Below are 22,532 nucleotides of genomic sequence, written 5' to 3'. Positions count from 1 at the left end.
CAAAACAGTTAATGTTATAAACAACTGAAAACAGAAACTGCCTGGAATACTGAATTTTATCAGCTTGGGGTCTCTGCTAACGTGATTGCCCAAATATTATGTTCATATTATTGTTGTGTATTTCTATTCTCCAAAGCAGGTAGAGACTACAAAGTATTAGAAAGTAAAGAAGAAAATAGATTTAAAATGTGCAAGCTGATCTTCAGAAAAGCTCTGAATAATTTTATTGCTCCTGATCTGGACAGTTCTGTGAAAGCTTGAAATCAAAACAACCTAGGATCTCCAATTGTACTTTACAATTTTATCTTTTATTTGAAGTCATCACCTGACCTTACCCAGTTCTGTCTGGGTTTAACCAGAGCAGGTTTAAAAAGGCTAAGATTTAAAAAAGAAATTCAGATCTGAAACCACTGTTCCAGACAAGAGTAGCATAATATTTTACGATTTGTGGTTACAGTTATGCACCGGTTTATTTACACCGCTGCTACGTTACATGGAGCATTTGAGATACCTACAGTATATCAGGAGCTGCCCACATACACCCACACTGAAAAGCCAAGCTTCCCCACACACAGCTATCTGTCACTTCAGCAGCTTAGCAAAGACTGACGTCAATCAAAGTAGATGAGTAATCATGATTTGGCACATTTCTAAATGGCATCTGAGACATAGCTGCAAATCTTGTACATCAGTTTTATCTCAACCCTCATTACTCTAGTACTACAAGGGCTCTCAGTAAGCCCATGCACACAGCTCCAAATTCTAGATAATTCTGGAAGAGGCTCTAAAAATATGAAAACCACCCAAGTTCATATTCAACATTTTCATAGGGGTTATGGCCACATCAACACAATTCTAACATCAGCTTTACAAAATGCAGACCTCATTCAGTAGTTTCTCCTAAAGTAATGACCATACTTCTGCACCCTTCCAGAGCATGATAAAACATGCCCCCGTTACCTCCCTATACACTGAAAATAGCAACCGAGATACAAAGCTCATATATAAAAGCATTAAGACAGTTTGTCACTGGTATCAACTTCTCTCTCAAGTCCTGCTCTAGAGCTCTCACAAGGCAAAGGCAAGAGTCCTCAGGGGTTCAAAAAGGCTTTAGAGGACACTCTTGGAAAACAGAGCAGTCTTATGGCAGCCATCCATCTCACTGCTATTTACTTTAATCGCTTGGTACGTCAGGAGCAGCATTTCCTTGCAGTCATTGCTATGATACATGAGCAAGGGCTGAGAAACCACCAATACATGAGTCCACAAATGTGATGGGCCATTCTTACTCTTGTGGGACAACAGTTCACTCCAGGATTATATTTTGGGTTTAAGCTCACTGACCTGCCATGGGTCAGACATGCATCTAGCAGTCCCAAGCCATAGAAGTGACACAAAAGACCAGCACAGACCTCAGAAACTGGCCTGGCATTTTTCATCATAAGCAAAAGAGAAAAAGCAAAGGAGAAAAAAAAACACATGCATTTGAATGAGGTGGTACTTACTGTTATCATAGATGGGGTTGGAAATCAAAGGAGGAAGAGCTAACGTGTAGTTGCCATGTTCATCGGGAAGGAAAGCTTGGAAGCAGAGGCGGACAACATTGAGGTCGTACTCATCGATATTGTGCAGCTGTTCTTCAGGCACTGAACAGCAGAAGGAAAGACAAGACTGAGGATTAGTCACCAAAACCAACAATAATTCTTTAACAAACCAGGGAAGAATCTCCACTTGTAAAAGAGTTGGTGTTGCCAAGGCAAACAAAATGTTCCCATAGTTCCTGCTACCTTTACAGAGGCTGCATGTATTAATTCCTTGTACATAATAAATTATACAAAAGCCTTTAATGCTTTTCCGTCATCAAACATGGCTAAACCATCCTAGTTCTCCAGCTGTTTCTTGCCTCTGGTTTCCTCACCTTGCCTTCCAGACCACTTTTCATGTAGCTATAGTTTCAAAGCCATTCCCTGGACATGTTTCTCATGATAAAATTCACTAAATGAATCTGTTGCCAAAGAGAAATCTTTCAATACAAGCTAAGCCCTAGGACATAGATGAAGATTTTCAGCAACACTGACAGACTTCTGCTATGTGGTATCTCTATTTTCCCCTAGAAACTGAGATGGAAAAATTACGAGAAGGCAGATCTTGGGGCAAGAATTAAGCCAAAACAAGATAAACCATCTCTTCCCTCCCATCAACATCTGCGTTACGTGGATACCTTTGAGAATAGTGAGTAGTGGTGCCATTAGGATACAATTTTGCAATACAACAGGAAAACCCTTGCTGGACTGACATATTCCTCCCAGTGTAATGCATAAACCAAGCACAGCATTTCAGTTTTGATCCCTCTGTGCCTCATTTTAATTTCAAGACCTCAGGCCTGGGATATAATTTCTGAGCATTTCATGTACTCCTAGCTCAACAGGTGATTCTGGGAAAAGTAGCCCTGTCTGAATTCCATGCTTTCCTTTAAGGTCCAACATTAACTATTATGTTGACATTCAGTGCTAGAAAAATGAGAAATTTATTTAATTTCATTTAAGTAGAAGTAGTGATAATGAAGGTAATTTTAAAATGTCTGTCTTTTCCAAACTGTTAAAAGTAGCAGTTCAGCATCACTAGATACTCCTTGCCACTGCCTAAAGTGAACATATGCCAAGTCAACAGATCACAACCTCTCAAGTTCACTCTTTCCCCTGCCCTTTCAAAGGCCTCTTGCAAGAATAAAAGATTAAACGTGCCTGTGATAAGATGTTTGGGGATCACCCTGTACGGATTAGATTGCAATTCTTTGACCTTTAACATTTATTGCAGGGGTGGTCTCCACCCTGCCATGAGTGGGATCCCACAATGCCCACTTGAATGATTTATTCCTTTCACCTTTTCATAGTGTGAAATAATAAATACACTGAGCTCAGAATACTTTCCACTGGCATTTTCATGTCTTTTTTTGGTGTTCTGAATATCTGTTTCTCTGGTCTCCACTGTAAAAAGAAATCAAACCACCCTTCCCTTTTAAAAGTCCAGCGCAGCCATATTTCAAGACAAATACATCAGTGAGTACAAAACTAAGCAGTAACCACATATGCAACATCTGAAATGCTGGTGCCCAAGGGATTTCTGCCAGCGTGCACTTTGCAAGACGGTGGCTGACTGTATTACCAGATATATAGAGAAGTTTTGTAATTTGAAGTACTTCATTAGCTAACTTAACCTGCTAACTTAAATGAGGATCTTTAGACAACAGGTTTGGAACACAGAGCTGTTAATCATAACTCAGCTTTGACCGACTGTACAGCCTAACTGCTTCTTGATACAGCCTGACTCAGAAAATAAGAAACGTGCATTGTCTTGATAGCACCTTGCAGAAGGGATAATGCAATGCTCCTGTGCTCCCAGTAGCTCAGCTGATTCTTCTAATCCATGCTCTGACATCACAGCCAGCAGGCAATTAGCTCCCAAGGATGCTCTGGCATCAAGGCTTATGCTTGTGTGTTGTATTAGTCATTGGTGACTCTGTGGACCCAGCCAGAGACCCTGACCAGTAGTGAAATTTTAAACCTCTTAAAAATTAAATTTAGCACGAAGATTGAATATCTTTGTCCAAGTCAACTTATTTTAGGCAGAAGCCAAGCACAAAATCTGGATCTGGCTTTTGATTCTGAATCAAAAGTGAGGACTTTGTGGCTGTGCAATCAAGTCTCTCTCTCCCTGGTTAAAGCAGGACCCGTCCTGGGCTGCATTTTCCATGGGCGCAGCAGCCTCTTCCTCAGAAACAAATAACAGCCAAATTAAAGCCCAAGAGAACTCTAGAAATGCAAAAATACACTAGATACGGAGAAAATTAGTAATGCTAATGTTTAAATTACATCATTTCCTATACTATGAACTTCTGCAAATTCCCAGTAAATCTGTTTAACCAGCTGACAGAAGAAAGGTGGGGTATGCCAATAGCGGCAAGAAACAGACTTGTTGTATATGGTTCATTGTACTACAGGCAAAAAACCACTGCTCTTAACTTGCATGTTCTTATAAATTATTTAATACAATTTAAAAAATTTCTAGTTTGAAAGAGGAAGTGCTCAGTCAAGATTGATTCCTGTTGCGTTATTTTTAATCAGATGAGAAGAACATAACAGAGCGAAAAAGGAGAACAAGGCAGCTGCAACTCCATCCTGCGATGACAAAAATATAGAGAGGCTAGATTTCATGGTCATCTAAAGAAGCACACAATTTCAAAACATATTTCATTCCCACCTAAAATATAATCACCCAAACAAAATAAAATGTTGTTATTTTTAAGGAACATCTAATTTTGCTCCCTCTGAAGTCAACTGGAGAATAGCCACTAACTCGAATGGATGCTGGCTTACATCTTACGAATATTAAAAGCAAACAAAAATGGGGCAGACAAACACACCGACTCATGCCTGGAGCATGGCCCTGTGGAGGATGGTCGTGTCATTCAGTGTTATTTCACTGACTTCTGTACCCAAGGACAACAGACAGGGTTAAACCTGACAAACCTGAAGTTATTACAGTTAAGAAATGATGTTAAAGATTTGGGGAAGAGAAAGGACTGAAGACGAGCAGCCTGCTCCCTCGACCTGTGCAAGCTCCACACAAGCAGCTCTACTGAAGCAGAGACATTAGACATGGAGTAAAAAAAATCATCACATGATGCAGCATGTTGGGAGCAGATAGGGTAAAAAAAGCTTGAACATGACACATGAATAAAAGAAAGCCATACTCTGCTCTTGGCAAGAGTTCACCTTCCCCTTCTGACTGCTCCTTGCCATGTGGCACCACGCCTTACTGTCTTCATATGAAGCCAACCAAAAGAACTGGAATCCAATCAACAATCTTGGTATGTTCCTGTGCTGGCCCAATCTAATTAAAAAAAATAGCCTTAACCTGCTAGAAATTGATTTTCCATAGTTATCTGTGCAAAGAGGAGCATATGAAAGAATGTTTGCAAGCATAGCGCTTTTACAAGGGGAAGGAGAGCTTTCAAAAGTAACACTTAGCAACTCAAACACATATAAATCAACATGAGATTTTAACAGAATTAAAATTCTAAGTTAATTATGGGACAAGCTGCCAAAAAATGCAAGAAAACACCATCAGCATAGTGGAAAATGAAAACTAACCCCACTTACCAAGATTCTAGCAATAGGATTTAACAAACAATATCTAGAGTTAGAATCAAAACTGGGAGTATTAGCTCATTCAACCTGAAAAGGGCTACAATAACTAGTAAACCTTTTATTTAAAAATCTGTTTACAACTCTTCTGAAAGAAATGTTGATTTCTCAACTTAAAAAATAGTTACTGTTGAAATAATTGTCTAAGCCATGATCCACTATCACAGGAAGAGACTGATATTCATGGGAAAAGACTGACAAGAATCCCAGTGTGGGCACAAAAACACCCCACACAAGCTAAACCACAAACTCCTTCCAACTGGAGCTGGCTCATCTGAGCAGTTCATGCACCACAGGCATCAGGTTTGGGTTGTTCCTGTCTGAGATTTATGTCACCGAAGCCTTGCTGGGTTTCCACTGAATCAGAGAAATCCTTGGATTTGCTTCTGTTACACAAACTTGGGAGATCTTCTGGGCTCAACCCAAACAAAATGCAATTCTAAATTTACACATAAAATTAAAGATGCTGATTAAGATCAGGCCTCCTGTTTGTTCCTGTTTATTAATTTATAATTTATTTTTTTTTTACTATATTAACAGTCTTCAACATCCAGAAAGGCCAATGAAATTCCACTTAGCTGATTAAATCACTGGGGGATTAAGGGCTCTGGTATTTACTCATACAGTGAAAGTGAAAGTTTATTCTGAACACTGAAGAGAAATGATAAAGTGTTTGGTTTTTTGACTGACAACATGACACCTGATTAAATAGCAGATTCCTCACGTACAGCCCTCCACCCAACTTCTAGACAAATGATGTCAGAAACTTTAGAGTGGGTGGAGTTGAAGGTACTTCAGCATCTAAACTTAACCTGCATGGAAACTTCCAGGGCTAATGATGTGGTGTGACATTGAGTGTATCAGTCTACCCTGCAAAGGGACATCTTGTGACCCTCCCTCCTCAAGGAGGGGCCACACTAGATCTCCAACAAAGAGAATGACCTCTCTCAAAAAAAAAACCACTTCACGAAAGAGACAGCTGGTGAACACACATCATTAATAACCACCATGAGGTGTATTCTGCCTTTTCTCTTACGCAGATGATGGGGTTTAATTTAGGCATATGCTGGGAGCTCAGTTTCATTTAAGTGATGACACAATGGTGGTTTGCCTCAAAGCATTTTGCTCCTGGAGCACAAAGACACCCCCCTTAGTCCTGATACTGACCGATCAGTTTGACTTGGTCTGTGCCACACGTTTTGCTGTAAAAGGCTGGTTCTGCCCAACCTTCATTTCCAGCACAACTCTGATGCTGGGACTAGTTCTCATGCGGTGAATCAGATCAACTGGTCTGGCTGAAAAATAACTTGCAAGAAGAAAAGAGGAAAAGGCTTGTCCTAGGTCAGTCAGTTCCCTCAACCACTAGTCCTGGCCCAATGGAAATGGTGGAAGCAGACACAGGCAGTGAAAGGAATGACTGTCTCTTCCAGTGCTGGTGCTGGTTTATGTGGGCTCAACCAGCCAAGGACATCGGGTGCAAGTTACAGGTCCCTCTAAGTGCCACATTTCAGATTCAACTTACTCCCCCCAGTCTATGCCCACACTGTAGGCACAGCTGTGGCTGTATAGTTATATGGAAGGGCTACAGCAGACAAGTAACACAGCACATGCTGAATTGCCCACGTTTGACTGGTGTCCCCCGTAGCTGAACTCCATACAGCTAAAAAGGACCTCAACAGCTTGTTCAGAGCTACATTTGCTGTTTCTAAGTGAATTGCAATCATACGAGTACAAAGGAAAGAGCAGATAGTTCTGGTGTACTATTTGTCCCTAGCTGTCAAAAGCAAAATATTGTGCTCTCTTTCTACCTGGGCTTCAGCAACTGGATGCACAGTACTGGATGATGGGCCAGGTTTTTTGTCTACACATGCAGAGGCATAAATAGCATCCACTAGCACTTGCTGAGTGGCAAAAGCTGGGAACTAAGGGAGGGAAGGGCCGTGGCAGCAGTACTGTTCTCCTGATACACCCCTGCCTGGCTGTACCTCTATGATCCAGGAAGAGGTAAGTTTCAATCAATCCTGCATCAAAAAACAAAAAACCAAACCAAACCAACAAACAAAAAAAAACAACCAAAAAAAAAACCACCAACCTTTGCATGTACCTATCAACAGAACAACAGCATCAGCAACACCCAGCTTTAAAGAAGGAAAACTCAGGGGGTTGAGTAGGGCAAACAACTGTAAAATTCAGATGCTAACCTACAGTCATAAGTGCCCAAACTAGTACGGTTACATTTCCCTGTTTTACAGAAGAAAGAAAGGCAGGGCAGGTGAATGGCATGGCCTGATACAAAAGCCACTGGATGAACTGGGAATGCAAATTAACTTTCTAAACTCAGTCCTTGCTCTGTCTAGACAATGTCTCTCTGAATCTAGGTTTTCCTCCTGTTTTAAGTCCAATACAAAAAAAAGGCAAAAATTGAACAGGTTTAAGCAAATATATCCAGCAGGTCCTGTATGTTTCCAAGACATTTTATAGAAGTTTCTGTTCATAGTACAAAAAAAGAACTCAGCATTTTTTATGCCTCTGCTTGGTAATTTCCTTTTTAATTTTTAAACATTTTGAAAAGGGGTAGTCCTTTAGGTTAATATAAAAATTTCAGCAAAAACAGCAAGAAGCATTTGCATGAGGAATGAAAGAACAAAGGGCTTTCCAAAGATAAAAGCTAAAAGTCATGTTATGATCAGAACTTTTACCTTTCCTCAAGGGGATTTGCTCTTTAAAAGCAGATAACTCTCGCTTTACTGAGATTCTCAGCTTGAGAATGTAGTCGAGGGGGGAGGGGGTTGCATATTCGTTTTAAGGATAGTAAGTTTAAGGTTTGACACCCGAGGCATTCATTACAGAGGACACTGACGCTCTGCACCTTCAAACCCCTTCAAGCTTCCAGATTCTTGTAACCTGTCTTCTTCTGGTTCATCACATTTTTTTGCTCGTTTACTCAAAGCACCCGGCGGCCCGGTAAGATCCCCTGCGAAGCGAGGGGGCTGGGGAGAGGGGGGACCCTGCTGAATTTGGCCGACCCTGCTGAATTTGGCCGACGTGGGCGAGCCGCGCCAGAGGCGGGGGGGGGAAGCGTCTCGGGAGCGCAGCCGGCAGCGAGGGAAGCTGCGGAGAGAGGCTGAGGGCGTGCGTGGGCAGGAAGCAAGCGTGACCAGCGTGGGGACGAGCCCGGGTGTGGGGTGGGGGCGTGCGGGGGCTGTCGTGGAGAGGGTGACGAGTGCGAAGGCACCGCGGGGTCAGCGGCTGGGCGGGCGGAAAGGGGAAAGGGCGCAGGAACAGACTGCGGAGGCAAAGGGAGCTGAGAGTCGTCGCGGGGTGCGGGGAGGGGAGAGCCTGAACATGAGCTAAATGCTTATTAGCGAGAGCAGTTACAAAGGAACAGGAACTTTAAGCATGTGTCAAGCTCCAGGGAAAGGTTATTTATAATCCCCTTTTCATCGATGGCTTGAAATTTGGCAGTTCTCTGGGTTCCTAAGTCTAGGGGTTTTCACACTGTCATCCATTCGGCTAGGAAAAGGTCAGTGCTCAGCAATATTTTGCTAAGTACAGTTTCCCCCTAAATTTTAAGAACACATTTAGGGCTTTTCCTCATTGATAATTAACTTGAGTTGTTATTAACTCAATTGTTGTCTCTATGTCAAGTCACACCCACCCACAAAAGCTCTTAACTGAAGACTGGCTCTTCTTTTAATTTGAGTTGGCTGTACATCAGACAGTTCATGGGAAGACAAGGGTATGGCACAACTCAACAGCTACTAAAAGAAAACAAACACCCTAGAAAGCAGACATGGACCAGCTCCACTGGAGGAGTCACTCTGCTCCTTGGATGCTGTGCTATTTATATCACCATCATGCCAAGGAGTCCGAGTTACACATTAGGCTGCCACTGAGTGCCATTTCCCTGGTGTGCTCAGGGATAAGAGAGATTTCTAGAATCGTTTAGCTTATTAAAGGACAAAAAAATACATGGAAGGTACCCTTGTGAGCATAGCGGATGATAAACACATCTAGTGATGGTGTGGAAACAGCAATTCTCACTCAAACAGAGCAGCCAAGCGGAGCAACCTGAGTGCAAGTCACCAGATGTGTACCCCAGTGAATGCACACCCCTTGTACAGCCCACACTGAACCCAGCAAATGATAAATGCTGCCAGCCACCAGCGGGGAACTCGGAGTGAAACAGCCTTGCAGGTACACTCGCAGACTGACTCAGATGCAGGCAGCTCCAGCTAGGTACAGGGCATAACCTGCAAACCCTGAATTTTTATCTTCCCAGAATTTGGAGGTAGGCATCTCTTGCTTTAACAGTACAGGCAAGACTGCTAGAGAAAATTATCTTTAAAAACCATAAATCTTGACCAAGCAACTTTCTACTGTTGCTGATTATCACCCTTATTCAGTGTGCATCCACACTGTGTGCTTGAAGGCCACTAAAGAACACGTGTTAGGGTTCACCCTCCCTTTGCCATTCCCGTCTTGTGGCTCCTGGGCTACCCTGGAAGATGATGGCCCCTTTACACCAAGAAGTCTGGATGGCAACATTGTGGACCCATGCCTTGCTGTTACTTCATCCCTTACTGACAAGACAGGTAATACATAAACTGCAGGCATTTTGCCTCTGTTAACAGGGTCAATACCAAACCTCTGCCCCTAAAGGAGACTCAGGACAGGCACTGTTTGACTGTTCCAGAAGAAAGTGGAGGAAAAAAAAACAATAAAAAAAACAAGTAACTCACAAACACCCTGAAGGCAAGTTTTCAGCTGCATGAAATTTCTTTTATGATGTTTATACATGAAATGAGCAACACTAAATTGCAGCCTTCTTAGAGGATGCACCTAACTCCAAAACATCCAATAAAAATAGAAAAGGCAGGTGCCTTTCTGAAGGCACATCAATAAAGCACAATGCAGGATGGATGAAATATGGCCTGAAAAGTCTTGGAGAATGTAGTGATAACTCTTCTGACCTTAAAAAGCAAACAAACAAACTAAATTCACATATAAAACTTTCAGTCTTATCAAGCAGTGAACATTATGGTGACTGCTGCTAATGAAACCCTGTTTTGATCAACTAAGTACACATATAAAAATATTTGTCACTCATCCTGTTTTATTAGACCTTGGTTCTGTGCCTTTCTGGGCTGTGCTTAGCGTGGGACTGCCCTGGAGCAGCTGGAGGCCACTCTCAGGCAGCTCTGCTTTGTGCTGACACATTAACAAGTGCCGAAAGGCAATTACGCAGGCTGGGGATTGCCCGCGGCCCCTTCTCAGGGTGCTGCCCTGTATGTCACCCAAGGAAGGCTCTGCTCTGCTGCTGCAATGGTGGAAACCAGGACCTGGCCTGATGCTACCAAGCACCACCTGTTGTAATCTCCCAAAAATCATCAGTGAATTTGGAGTTGTGCCAGCCACTGTAAAAATCTACTGTTGAAGGATTTTAGTTAAACATGTCTTCACTATCACACACCTCAGTGTTAGGAACAGAGCTAACAATGCGTTTGCTAATGTTTCTTTGGTGAAATACATGTACAATAAGGGATTTTATCATGTTCCTTTACTGCATGACACCCAGAGAAAAACGTCAACTCATTTTTTATTTATTGAGTAAAAGCAAGCCAAGAAGGCTGACAGAGGAGTTCCCCTTTTTTGTTTGACATCAAGGTACAGAGCTGGCTGAGTGAAGCTAAAATGATTAAAACAGTTAAACTTTTTAAATTTTGCTGAAGGACTAAACTCATGTCAAACCAGACACTATTGTGTGCACACATGATCAGAACCAGGTTGACTGTTTAGATGGACCATTAAGACCATCAGCCTGACTCCCAACTTCTGTTCTAAAATTAAGAAAAATATCTAAAACATTCATAATGCTGTAATAAGTTCAACATGCTTCTTTTTGTCACAATTCAGGAAAAAAGCAAAGTAGGTATTTTGACGCTAGCCAGAAATCCAGCTCTCGACTCTCTAAGAATCTTGCCTCCATTTAGCAAGACTTCTGTGGGTATTAAAAAAAAAACAAAAACAACACAACAGTATTTGAAAAGTCTCCAAGCTTTTGCCACACTTAAACACATAACTGCATTCATAGTAACATTTAGCCAATAGATCAGGAAGGTTTATGCTTTTCATCTAATCCCCCTGCCTTGTGCCTGCATGCTGAGTGTGCTGGTCCCACTCCAGTTGGCCCTACAATTTGCTGTGTGTTCCCCACCCCCTCTGTGCATTGAACTTAGCAATTATATGGCCACAGGATTATTTGGTTTAGCAAGTTGATCTGAGGGGAAACCACTTTTTTTTTTTTTTATTGGCGGGTTGGTTTTCCATTGGAGCAACTTGCTGAGCCCATTCACTGTGCAGCCACACAGCTTTGGTATCTGGTGTGAGGAAAAGTAGTAGGAGTGTGTGACCAGGGATGGAGGGAAGAGCATGATGACTCTTCTAAAGAGCAGCCCACAGTTGGGTCAGATCATCTGTGATAAAAACTACGGCCTGTGGGTAGGCCCTTGCAAGTGTGGTTCTGTAGCAGCACAACTTGCCTCAGACTTGACTGAGGTCAGTGTTGCTGTGGACTGTGGGGAATCTGACTCCTGAGATACTTGCAGAAGTTGCTGCTGCTACCCCACTGCTTCTGTCCAAGCAGCAAATCACATTGCTGCTGGAGATTAAAAAAAAAGAGTAATAATAAAGGGAGAAATAATCCAAATAGATTAATTGTGGGATGACAGTGAGGAAAGGCTAGGAGGGACACAGGAGAGGAAGAATGTTTCCCAAAAAAAGTATTTTTTTGAAAAAATAATGCTCTACCACAAAGGCAAAGACAGGACAAACAATCCCCCATCACCCAAAGCGAAACTAGCCAAGTTCTACTCACCATTGAAAGGGTTAATCTTCTTTGAGATTCGTAAAGAAATAGATTCCTTCAGGTCTTTCTTCTTCACACACTGAATGCCCAGATTCTGAAAACTGAAGCATATGAGGCAGGATTTCAGCAACTAATAAAGTCTTCAGTGTAAAATATTAAATAAATTTATGTTGACTAGTGCGGTAACATGCAGTGTAAGAAAGGGGAAAAAAAAGCTTATTTTGAGAAGGGTGTAAAATATCTGAAAAGCAAGAATGCTATTTTGTCTAATGTAAGTGCAGAAACAGAAGTGAAAAATACAGAAAAAAAGTATAAAGAATGTATATTCTTCATTAATAACATATATTTCTATATTAAAAATGGTTACTTCACAGTAAACCTATAGTGATTAGAAGTTATACAGCCAATTTCATGTATTTTAAAGTGTTGACTATTTTTGTTATCAATGAGCTTGCTGATTTGCATTAGTTAAGGATTTGCTCTTCTGCTTTTATCGGGAATGTAAATTTCAAATACTATTTTAAATGTTTTTTTTTAAACAAGACTTAACAGGTTTTCAAATCTCACGTAGTTATGGAAAAGTTCTGAAGAGCTGCAGCTCTTCCTTATTTGCATAAGAGCACAGGTCACCCCAATGCAGGAGGTGGGGGGAGTCCCAGGCGAGCTGACTCTTTCCCACATGGAAAAACCATGACATCATCAAAGCTGAGTGGATGTAAAGCAGGAAGTTTAAAAAAAAAAAAAAAAAAAAAAAAGTAATTCGTGTTTCATGATGTTACAATAAGCTCAGAAGACAGGCCATGCCAGCAGGCATCTTTCTCCAGAAGTACCAGCAATTTCCCTTCCTTTGAAACTTCACATAAGTTATTTGCTTTAGCTATGCCTATAAAACACCTTCATGCACGTAAAGATACTCCTTGTTCCTGCCAACACCCTCAAGAATAGTCCTACATTTCCCCACTCTCAACAAGACTATCCCAGGATGCTGTTAGGTTTAATTTCCTCCAACTCCCTTGCCTGCACCCAATAATCTCTGTTCAGAGGTTCCCAAATCCTCTGCAGACAGGCTCCCCTTCCAGAACCTTTCCACTGAAGGAATGCAAAAGCTACCTTTTGAACCTGAACTTGATACAGTGACCTGGAGGAAAACAAAATGCAGTAGCATCTCATAACTTACTACAGCAATTTGGCTTCGTATTGTGGCTACTGACATTCAAAATGTGTACTACACATTTAGGAACAACTGTATTTCTGCCTTTGCAAGTAGTACCATTTTTAGGGTGTGACCACAGAACATACTACTTTTTTTTTTTTTTTTTCTCCAAAAAATACCTACTGTAGTTGATAGATTTAGTTTGAAGCACATGTCAAGTCCACGACCAGGCCTGATTCCATATAATATATTCCCAAATCATCATCCAGCAGTCCCAGGCTCTCCAGCCATCCACCATAAGTTACAGGTATCTAGCAAGCCCATCTGCAGAACCAGCCTTGAACAGCTCTACACAGCTCCACCAGGACTGACAAGCCATTACCATTCAGAAGGAAGCCTCTCATGGAGAGGAACTGGGCTTTCAAGCACCCTGTAATTCTCAGATTATAAACATTTAGTTAAAGATGTGCTGTCACAGTGAAAGTCTCTCTCTAACTATAGCTAAATAGAAGACCAGATCAGAGGAGAAACTTGCTGAGAACTTGAGGAAGGCTGTGGGGTTTCACATCAATGCTACCTGACAGGAAGCAAGCAAGATACCGAGAAGAGAGAGGGAGAAGTAGGAAGAGAGAAAAAAAAAACGAAAGAACTTTAAAAAAAACCTATTACATCATCCATCTAGAGAGACACCAACTAGGAAGTAAAAATCTGAGTATACAGGCAGTTACACACACCCCAACATTCATACTTTTGCTTTGATGTTTTGGCCAGGGAGGGCTCTGATCAAGTTTAGGCGGCAGTACAAAGATTATTATACCACAAGCAGAACAGAACACTCTGTACAACCAGAAATACATGGGGAACTTTAAACAAGCAGAAAGCAGAGTTAATTCCTCAGACCAGCCCAAAATCTGACATTGGTAATTTCTGCACTGAATAAATAAATAAATAAATATTGGATTTTTGCTATCTTTGGGATGCTCAGCAAGAGCAAACAGCCAGAACCACTACCAAGAAATGACATCAACTCAGTAGTATTGTATGAGGTTTTTCTCCAACCTGGACTCCAAGAGAAGAATGTGAGGACTGAATCATTAGCCACAAAAAGGAAAATTACTTTAAACATCCAGATCCAATTATGGATCATACTGTTCTTTCATCTCAAAGCAACCAATGATTTGTTAAAAAAAAAAAAAAGATTAAAAAAAATGAGTGTACAGATGCTGGAAACATTTCAAAGAGAATGTTTCTAGCCTCCTCCCATCAGCATCTCCCATGTCAAGCTCAATTGAAGCTTACAGTTTCTCATTATCAGTAAAGTGAAAGTAGCCCACTAACTATTTTGTAACAAACTGAGAAGCTCATAACCTAAAGATACTGAGAAGAAGTGATGGACATAGTAAACAGTCACAAGTGCCTTAAATGCAAGGAAGACCCAGCACTATATCAAAGAATGGGATTTGATGCACAGGTATAATGTAGATGAAATAAAAATTTGCAACTAAGTATTTGCAGAGCATCCCAATGCTTTTTGGCATTGCATCCTGTACAGGCCTCTCTTCAGGTCTGCCTCATGCTTACACACTTAACCTTGTGCAACAAAATGCCAAGAGGAAAAACCATCATCAGTGTCTTCCTGTACCCAGTGAATGTAATACATAACCAGAAGAAGTGTTAAGCAATCCAGCTTTTTTGCTTCGGATCAGAAGGAACAGAGCTGAGAGCTGGAAGTGGGATGGGCTAGAACAACAGACATCCTTTGACCTCGGGTGAAGAAGCTTTTATTTAGGAAGACAAAAGGAGAAGCTGGTGAGTGGATGGTCAGAGGAAGGTGCAAGGTCCCTTAACAGTTTAAGATCTTTGCAACTGCCTTTTAGACAAGGTGAGGGGGAACTGTTTGCAGGGAAGGCAATGAGGATGAGGTTACAACAATGAAGTGCAGCCCTGCCTTTCTAGAGAGGTATGACAGTGGGGAAAAAATTACAAGAATTACGTTTATTAATACTTTTCTACCATTTGCCAATAAGAACAGCATTGTTTTTAGCTCTGTTTGCAATGAACTTACAAAATGGTTAGCATCTGTTGCAGCAAAAGATGGTACAGTCAGCATGCTACATGCCACGAGAGCACACTGCAGCACGCTCCGCCAGGGCTATATGTTGAAGAAGCTTCTCCACTATTACAGCTGTTTATTTCACCATCCGACAATCATCATCTTCAAACAGACTGTGTCTTCAGTTCTCTCCTTTAATGGTGTTCTACTGACTAAACCCACATAAATATGGAGTAATTTCACTAACATCAACAGAATCACATCAGCCTGAGCAGTGCGTAAGAGCTACTTATACACTGAAATATTTACCTTATTTTCTTCCCAGTTCAGTTATGTTTACCTCAAAGTAATACCCTACTTCCAAATTTACTATATCGTAAACTGTGACACCAAAAAAGCTTAACAATTCTAAATTCCCCTCTAGAATCACTAGACATTTATTGCAGTTTACTCTGCTTTTACTTGAATACATAAGACTTAGTAAACTTACAGGAAATGGCACCAAATACAACTGTATTTTAGATATTCATAATATACCTCTGAATACCACTGAGAAAACACATCTCATACACTGCCTGAATTTTTGTTACCACATCCACAAGTAGATCCTTCCCAGGCATGAGCAAAAATCTATCTTCCCATCAAAAAAAACCTGAAACAACCTCCCATCCAAACAAATAGCAACAACAGTGACAGGTACTAACGCCTTTCTAGATGTGTCACAACCCTTATCTTCTAAATGATGTGATACTCAGCTAGTGCAAACTTTCTCCACCAGTTTCAAGGAAGTCCAAATATAATTCCCATGGAAGACGTGAACTTCCCTACTCTTATCAACATGAAGCACTAATTCTAATGTTGTTGCTACCCATTTTATTACTCACCCTTTTCACATGTAGGACAGAGTCAATAGTAACTGTTACTGAACAAGACTGTAAAAAACAAACAAGTGGGAGAGAGGAAAAGGAGACAGATGTTGGGAGAAGGAGCAAAGGAAAGAATGGGCAATAGGAAAAAACCAGGACCAAAAGTCAGCATGCGAAGTATTGAAAAAGAATCAAATACTTCAAAGAGGTGTTGCCTTGTCTCTGAGATGGATTAGCAAACCTCAGCAAAGACAGAATACTAATTGCCCTTTTAGTCACTACTCAAGAGTTTTAAAACGTAAGATTAGCAAATCACTTGCATAATTAATCGAAATCCTAAGCAACACCATTACTCACGACAGGACTCGCCGTTCTGGCCCAAACTCCGCTTCGTAGTAGCCATCTCTGCAGTCTTTTCCCACCAGATCGTGAGGGTGTGGCTTGTAGGGTTCATTCTTCGTTACCAGTGTTGTTCTTATTTTGACTTTTCCAAAATAGTTCAGGATCTATGAGAAATGTGGGATATTTTGTAGATTTTTTAGATATCGGGGCTAGTGAAGTCCCTACATGTAACAGAAAATATGTTTTATCCTAAAATACTCTATGGGAGAAATACCATAGCTAAGAAAATGGCATTACTGCTTCATAAAAGCCAGGGCTATTCAGAAGTTCTGTTCATTCCATTTCAGTTCATTTTACAAAATTAAAATAACTCTTTAAAAAAATACTTGAAAAAGGAATTTATTTTTTTTTAATATCTCATATCTATTTCAGAAAGCAAAACAACATACTTCACCTGCTAGGTTTACTTAAGAAGCTGGTTACTTGTAATGGTAAGTGCCAGTCAGTCCATTCAGTTTTCAAACCACCCTGCTATGAAAATGTGAAGGAAGTCTGAAAGGCTCTAAAGAATTCCCGCCCCCCACCCCCCTTTTTTTAAAATTTATTTTTATTTTTATTTTTTTGAGACTGGAGTTCTACTAGAGCCTTCCCAGCAGTCATCAGCCTAATTCAACACACATTTCTCAGGTGCATAAAAGTCCTTCCTCATGCTGACAGCTACCAGCAAAGTAACCAAGGGTTGTGTGGGTGAATGGGGGGGGGGGGGGGGAAAGGAAAAGAAAAAAGAAGAACAGTTTGGCCTAAATTGTTTGAAGCATAACAACTTGAAAGCAAGTACAAGACTTGCTCAGGCACACATCTGTGCAGAGGCGAGCTCTCCTCCTCCACTTCCCCTGCCCTATAACTAACTGTTCCTCTCCTCCTTCAGCCCTTTCCTTCTTCCTCTCAATACTCCAAGGATCCATCATTATATCCTTTGATAAAATCCTTTGATAATATGTCCTTGAGGCTGACACCTCAACCTTTGATTTGACTGTGCTCTTCTACCTTCCATCATCTGTTAGCTTCTGCAGTCTCCAATCTGGCTCTTTTTTAACCTTCATACAAGCCACTGTTACTTTTTACCCTTAAAACTTCTACCACTCCTTCTCCTTCTTCAATTATTACATAATTTCTCCCTCATTTCAAACTCAGTCCCTTGAACTTGAAGCCTGATCTAGCCACTTTTGATGCTCTAGTTCCTCCTTGATGGTCTTCATCTCAACCACACCACAAAATTTAATCTCTTCCTGGCCTCTCTGTTCTCATCCTCATTGATGTTTCCATCTCAAGAGGGGACTCCCCTAGCAGCTAATCAGCACCAAAGCCTCCTACGGGCTTCAGGGAGGCAGGAATTCACCTAGAAATCACCTGCTATCGGTAACAATCAGTTCTGTCATCAACAGTCACCTTTAAAAAATAAACTATGGCCAGGACTGTGTGGTTACCTACCACGTCCCATCTTCCCTTTGGATTCTGGCAGGCCTTTATGTGCAGCACAGTCCCAGCTTAAGAGGAACCAAGGGTTTATACTGTCAGTTCAACTTGTGCCCTGACACAGCCTTAGGCTGAGAGTTTGAAAGTGTTTACTCTTGCCAGCAGCCTGCCTAGTTCCTTGTTCAATTGGTAGAGCACAAAAAAAATAATAATTTAAAAAAAAAAAAAATCAATCTGGAAAGATCTCAGTTTCCTGTATTCCTTAACCAAATCTGGCACTGTGATAGTCAAGGGGGAAACCTTGATTGCTTCTACCTTTAGTAATTTTGGCTTCAGGGCTAGAGCAGCTTCCACAGTTGCTTATGCTTTGTGTGTCTTCCAGACTTGCTATATGCTTCACGCTCTGCTGCTCAACGTATGACTGCCAATGCTATCTTTCTCAGACTCTCCCTCTTCTTAAAGAATTCAGCCTAAACCACTGCATTTTTGCAGATTCCACATTCTCTGTATCTGCTGTTTTTCTGCTGTGATTCCAGAGACTCAACTTTTTTTATACTTGTACACACAACAAACATAGATACACATTGTGTGTTCCTGGGCACTGTAACATACTTCAAGATAGCAAGTACTCCTAACTTACCATTTATATTTGAGCTTTCTTTTATAATCCCATCTCTGAAAGATGTCCTCCAAATTGGAAGAGGTCAAGGAAACACTAGCACCTTAAACTTCAAAAAGGAGAGCAGATATTCTCCCTAACCCTACCTGTCCAGGGTCTCTGACACATTCCCTTGTCCCACATATGAAGGCTACTGCTAAAGTGCTCCCATTTCACCTCTACTGTATCTATCTTTGCCCCTGCTTTGATCACAGCTGCTAGGGCTACTCTGAATCCCTTTATTCTGGATTTCCCAACCTATCCATAATGCAACCACCCAACACGTCTTCATTGCAGGTGCTCTGACCACATGATTCCCCCCCTTCCAGCTCATTTTTAAATTCTGTATCCCCTTCTGACTTCACATGCTTTATGGTAGTTTCTTTTGCAGAGCCTAATCACCAAATCACTGGCTGCAAGTCACTTTCATACTTTGCTCACTTGCACAAAGCACCTTTCATGTTGTGCCCAGCAGCTTTTCAAAGCCCTTTCAGATTTTGTACACAAACTCTCCCAAAATTCATACTGCAGTTCACATAGTAAAGACTAACCCAAGTCACATAACTAAGAAACCAGAACAAATATGCATACAGAAAAAGCTAACAATGAATGGTTCCCAGACGAGTAACTTCCCTCTCTACTAGCACTTTGCTAACTACCTCTACAACTTCTTTTGTTGTAAATTTGAAACAAAATCTTTAATGACTAGAAGCAAGGAACTCTTTTTCCTCTGTGTTGCAACAACATTTGCATGCCAAGGAAAGAATAACAGAACATGAAAAGAAAAGTATTTTATTTACTGCAATGAATCCAACACATAGCTACAGCACAATGTTACTTTGAGCAATAGTAATTCATGTATAAAAGCAGTATTTACCTGTATGGAAGGGAATGTCTTATTGTTTTCAGTACTGTGCTCTCCTGGAATGCTGCCTGCTGATCTTCCCTCACATTTGTATCGGAAACGCATGCCCCTTTGCCTGGGTTGTTCAAATATTTCAATGTAGGGCTCAGGGCCACCTTGAAAACAAAACATTTTCACTCTTAGGACAGCTTGACAAGTAGCAGAAGATGTAAGAAATGAGAATATCTAGACTCTTTGATTGATATCACCGTCTTTCCACTTGGCCTACCTTCTCAGACAATCTACTCTTCTTTCTATGTACATGCACACATTGAAGGGGGGGGAGCAAGGGAAGAGACAAGATGAAGCCTCAGGTACCAAAGCCTTCTAAGGTACCAAAGCCTTCTAAGTAATCAGCAAAGGATGCCCTCCCCTTCATCTCACCTACAACTTAGCTTCTTTTAGCTAGAGAGGATGTGTCTGATGAAACAGGATTTTATACAAGAGAAAAAAAAAAAATATCATTGTGAAGGAATGGTTGATATTTTTAATCATATTCCACACTTAGGAATGCTTTCAGAGGGCATTTAAGAGACCATAGGACTGACAGTACCTGTACTTTGAGAGGACAACCAAAGATGTTTCCTCAGAATTGCTTTAGTTCCTATTATAGTGAAGCAGAAACTATGCAAATTATGCAAAAAACACCCTACTGGGTTGAATACCATCACAGTGGGCTCAGAAAATATCTCATTGCTGGTATTGAATTCTACATCTTCAGCTGCCCAACTCTCACAGGGCCAGCTTCCAGTTGCATTATCTCCCCAGACAACAAAACCTCAGAAAAAGCTATTTGGCAGCTTTCAAAAAAGTCTTTCAGGAAAAAGAAGTGATAGACAAGAGTAAGAGGCAACAGAACTCTTAAATGGGGGAGTGGGAGTAAAAAGATGTAAACTTATTAAGAGTGTAAGTACTTTTCAAGTGATGTTCTACTGTCAGACAGTAACCAGCTATTTAATATATCTTGCTGAGAACATAAAGTAGGATAGCCAATCAAACAGTGACAACAGTGGGATGGCATGTGAAAAACAAATAACAGAGGGTAAGTAAATATTGTAGAAGTTGAATCATCATGGTGCTGCATGATCAGAAGAACATAGCTTATGGAAATGTCTACTGAGCTCTCTGTCATCTTCATATAATAGCATCCTACCCAAGCAAGGCTGAGCATCACAAACAAACATGACAGGCAATATCCCGTGGCACAACACTGAAAAAAAGTGCTTGGACTTCAACACAATAAGGAAAATAGTTATTAAATATATTGAAAGTGCTAAAAGGGTAAAAGATCCCCTGCTTCCCTTTGACCAAGGTCTATACTGCCTCAGGTCCATAGCATACGAGTTTTGGCAAAGAAGTGGATTCCAGTCTTAACTCCATAATAAAACCTTCTCTTTGGTTGCACCTACATGGACTTAAGTATACCTGCCAACACGAGGCTTGAACTTTATGCCTGGGATTTATTGATTGCAAAATATTTCCAGTGCTACAGCAGTTCCTACTGAAAGTAGGAATATGTTATAACCTAAAAGATAAAGTAATTAGGAGAAGGAGAGAAGGAATGGCAAGCACTACATCTCTGAGACGTCACCTTGGTCTTACTTGAATGCACAATTGAACTGCAACACACCTACAGACAAATATAGAATAGCAGCGTGAGAATGCTGGAATAGCCCTCAACAACATGTGTGTTTTCAAAACCTGAATGCATTTTTTAAAGGCCAAATGCATTTCAACTTCAGGATGTGTTTGGTGCCAAACCTGTGAAAACTACAGTTTAGGACTGTCTGTATTCCTGTCTAACAATTTATCAAAATATAACATCTAAACTGATCACCTGTGACCAAATAATTTTCTGAAAATAGACCATCGTATTAAATTCACATTAGCCACTACTCTAGGTTCAACTGCTTACAATGATGGTCACTTTTCTATATACTTCCCAGATCTTATCTAATGCTCTTTTAGATAGGCTTTGCAGATTTTCTCTTTATGGAAAATAAGCAAGACATGCAAAGGGGACGGGACGACAACAGGCATGGATAACAAAAAAAGTCTAGAAATGATGTAAAGCTGATTTCAAAAAGAGAGCAGCGGTCTGAGCTTCTTACAAAACCAAGCTCACACACCAGTGCATGGCAATTTAACTTTCACACTTAAATACAAGAGCATGAGGAAATTTATCAGGACAGCCCAGCAAAGCAGGTAACAGAGGACTTCTGCCAGCAGCAAGGAGCAACTGCTGCACATCAGTCAGCCTCCCATTTCCATCACGCAATCAAGGAGAAAAGAGAATCTCACCTTTCCATTCCCAAGTAACACCGTATGCCACAAATGCAGACACATATCCATATACTATATTAAAAATCTATTTTAGATGTTGTAATGACAAAATTGCAGTAAAGTGCCTACTAATCATCTTACTTTGGATACGTACGTGCTTCCATAGCTGCTACCCAGCCGCACAGTACACCCACACACATTACGTGTTTGTCAGACCTAGCTAGAGCCTTGCTGCCCAAACCTACTAGAGAATAGAGCACAATCACTTCAAGTCTTTAACTCCCTCTGCTTTAACCAAGAATGCTCTATTAATACTTGCTTAAGAGGCCTTTTTTTCTCACCTATTGAGTGCTTTATTTCAAAACTCTGGGCTCAGTGATCTTTACGGGGCTGCGGTCGAAACAAATGTCATTGAAGGCAAACCCACTGCTCACAGCAGGTGCGTTTGTGGGAAAGCAAAGCCAAGTGACGTGGTAGCCTCCAGAGATTCAACATTTTACCTTGTTTCTCCCTCGCTCTATTTAAGAATCCCTTTATTATCTCTACCATGAGGATTGGTGTCATGTTTTGTGTGGAGAGAAAACAGATAAAAGTGTTTGCGCAAACCAAAGGTGTTACCAGCACCCTGCAGCGAAGCAGAGGGCTGTTCAGTGCTCCCCATTTCTGTAAACCTGCAACATGCTTATGAGGTGGCACGGCTTAACTGTTTCACAATCTATTCT

At 41.0% G+C, this 22,532-nt stretch overlaps 1 protein-coding gene across 2 annotated transcripts in view; it reads right to left on the bottom strand.

Annotated features, from left to right (window-relative positions):
* REL (REL proto-oncogene, NF-kB subunit) overlaps positions 1-22,532 on the bottom strand; it is a 40,762-nt gene that overhangs the window by 10,741 nt on the left and 7,489 nt on the right. For both annotated transcript variants that reach the window (XM_051612988.1, XM_051612987.1), the window contains exons 2-5: positions 19,501-19,643; positions 16,505-16,653; positions 12,085-12,176; positions 1,506-1,646 (exon numbers count right to left, since the gene is read on the bottom strand). In XM_051612988.1, coding sequence (XP_051468948.1) covers positions 1,506-1,646; positions 12,085-12,176; positions 16,505-16,653; positions 19,501-19,593 — 475 coding nt within the window. In that variant the 5' untranslated portion in view covers positions 19,594-19,643. The remainder of the gene's footprint in view (positions 1-1,505; positions 1,647-12,084; positions 12,177-16,504; positions 16,654-19,500; positions 19,644-22,532) is intronic.

Source organism: Apus apus, chromosome 3 (assembly GCF_020740795.1).
Source record: "Apus apus isolate bApuApu2 chromosome 3, bApuApu2.pri.cur, whole genome shotgun sequence".
NCBI lineage: Eukaryota > Metazoa > Chordata > Aves > Apodiformes > Apodidae > Apus > Apus apus.
The sequence above is the reverse complement of the archived record's forward strand: the minus strand, read 5'-3'. Positions and strand labels throughout refer to the sequence as shown.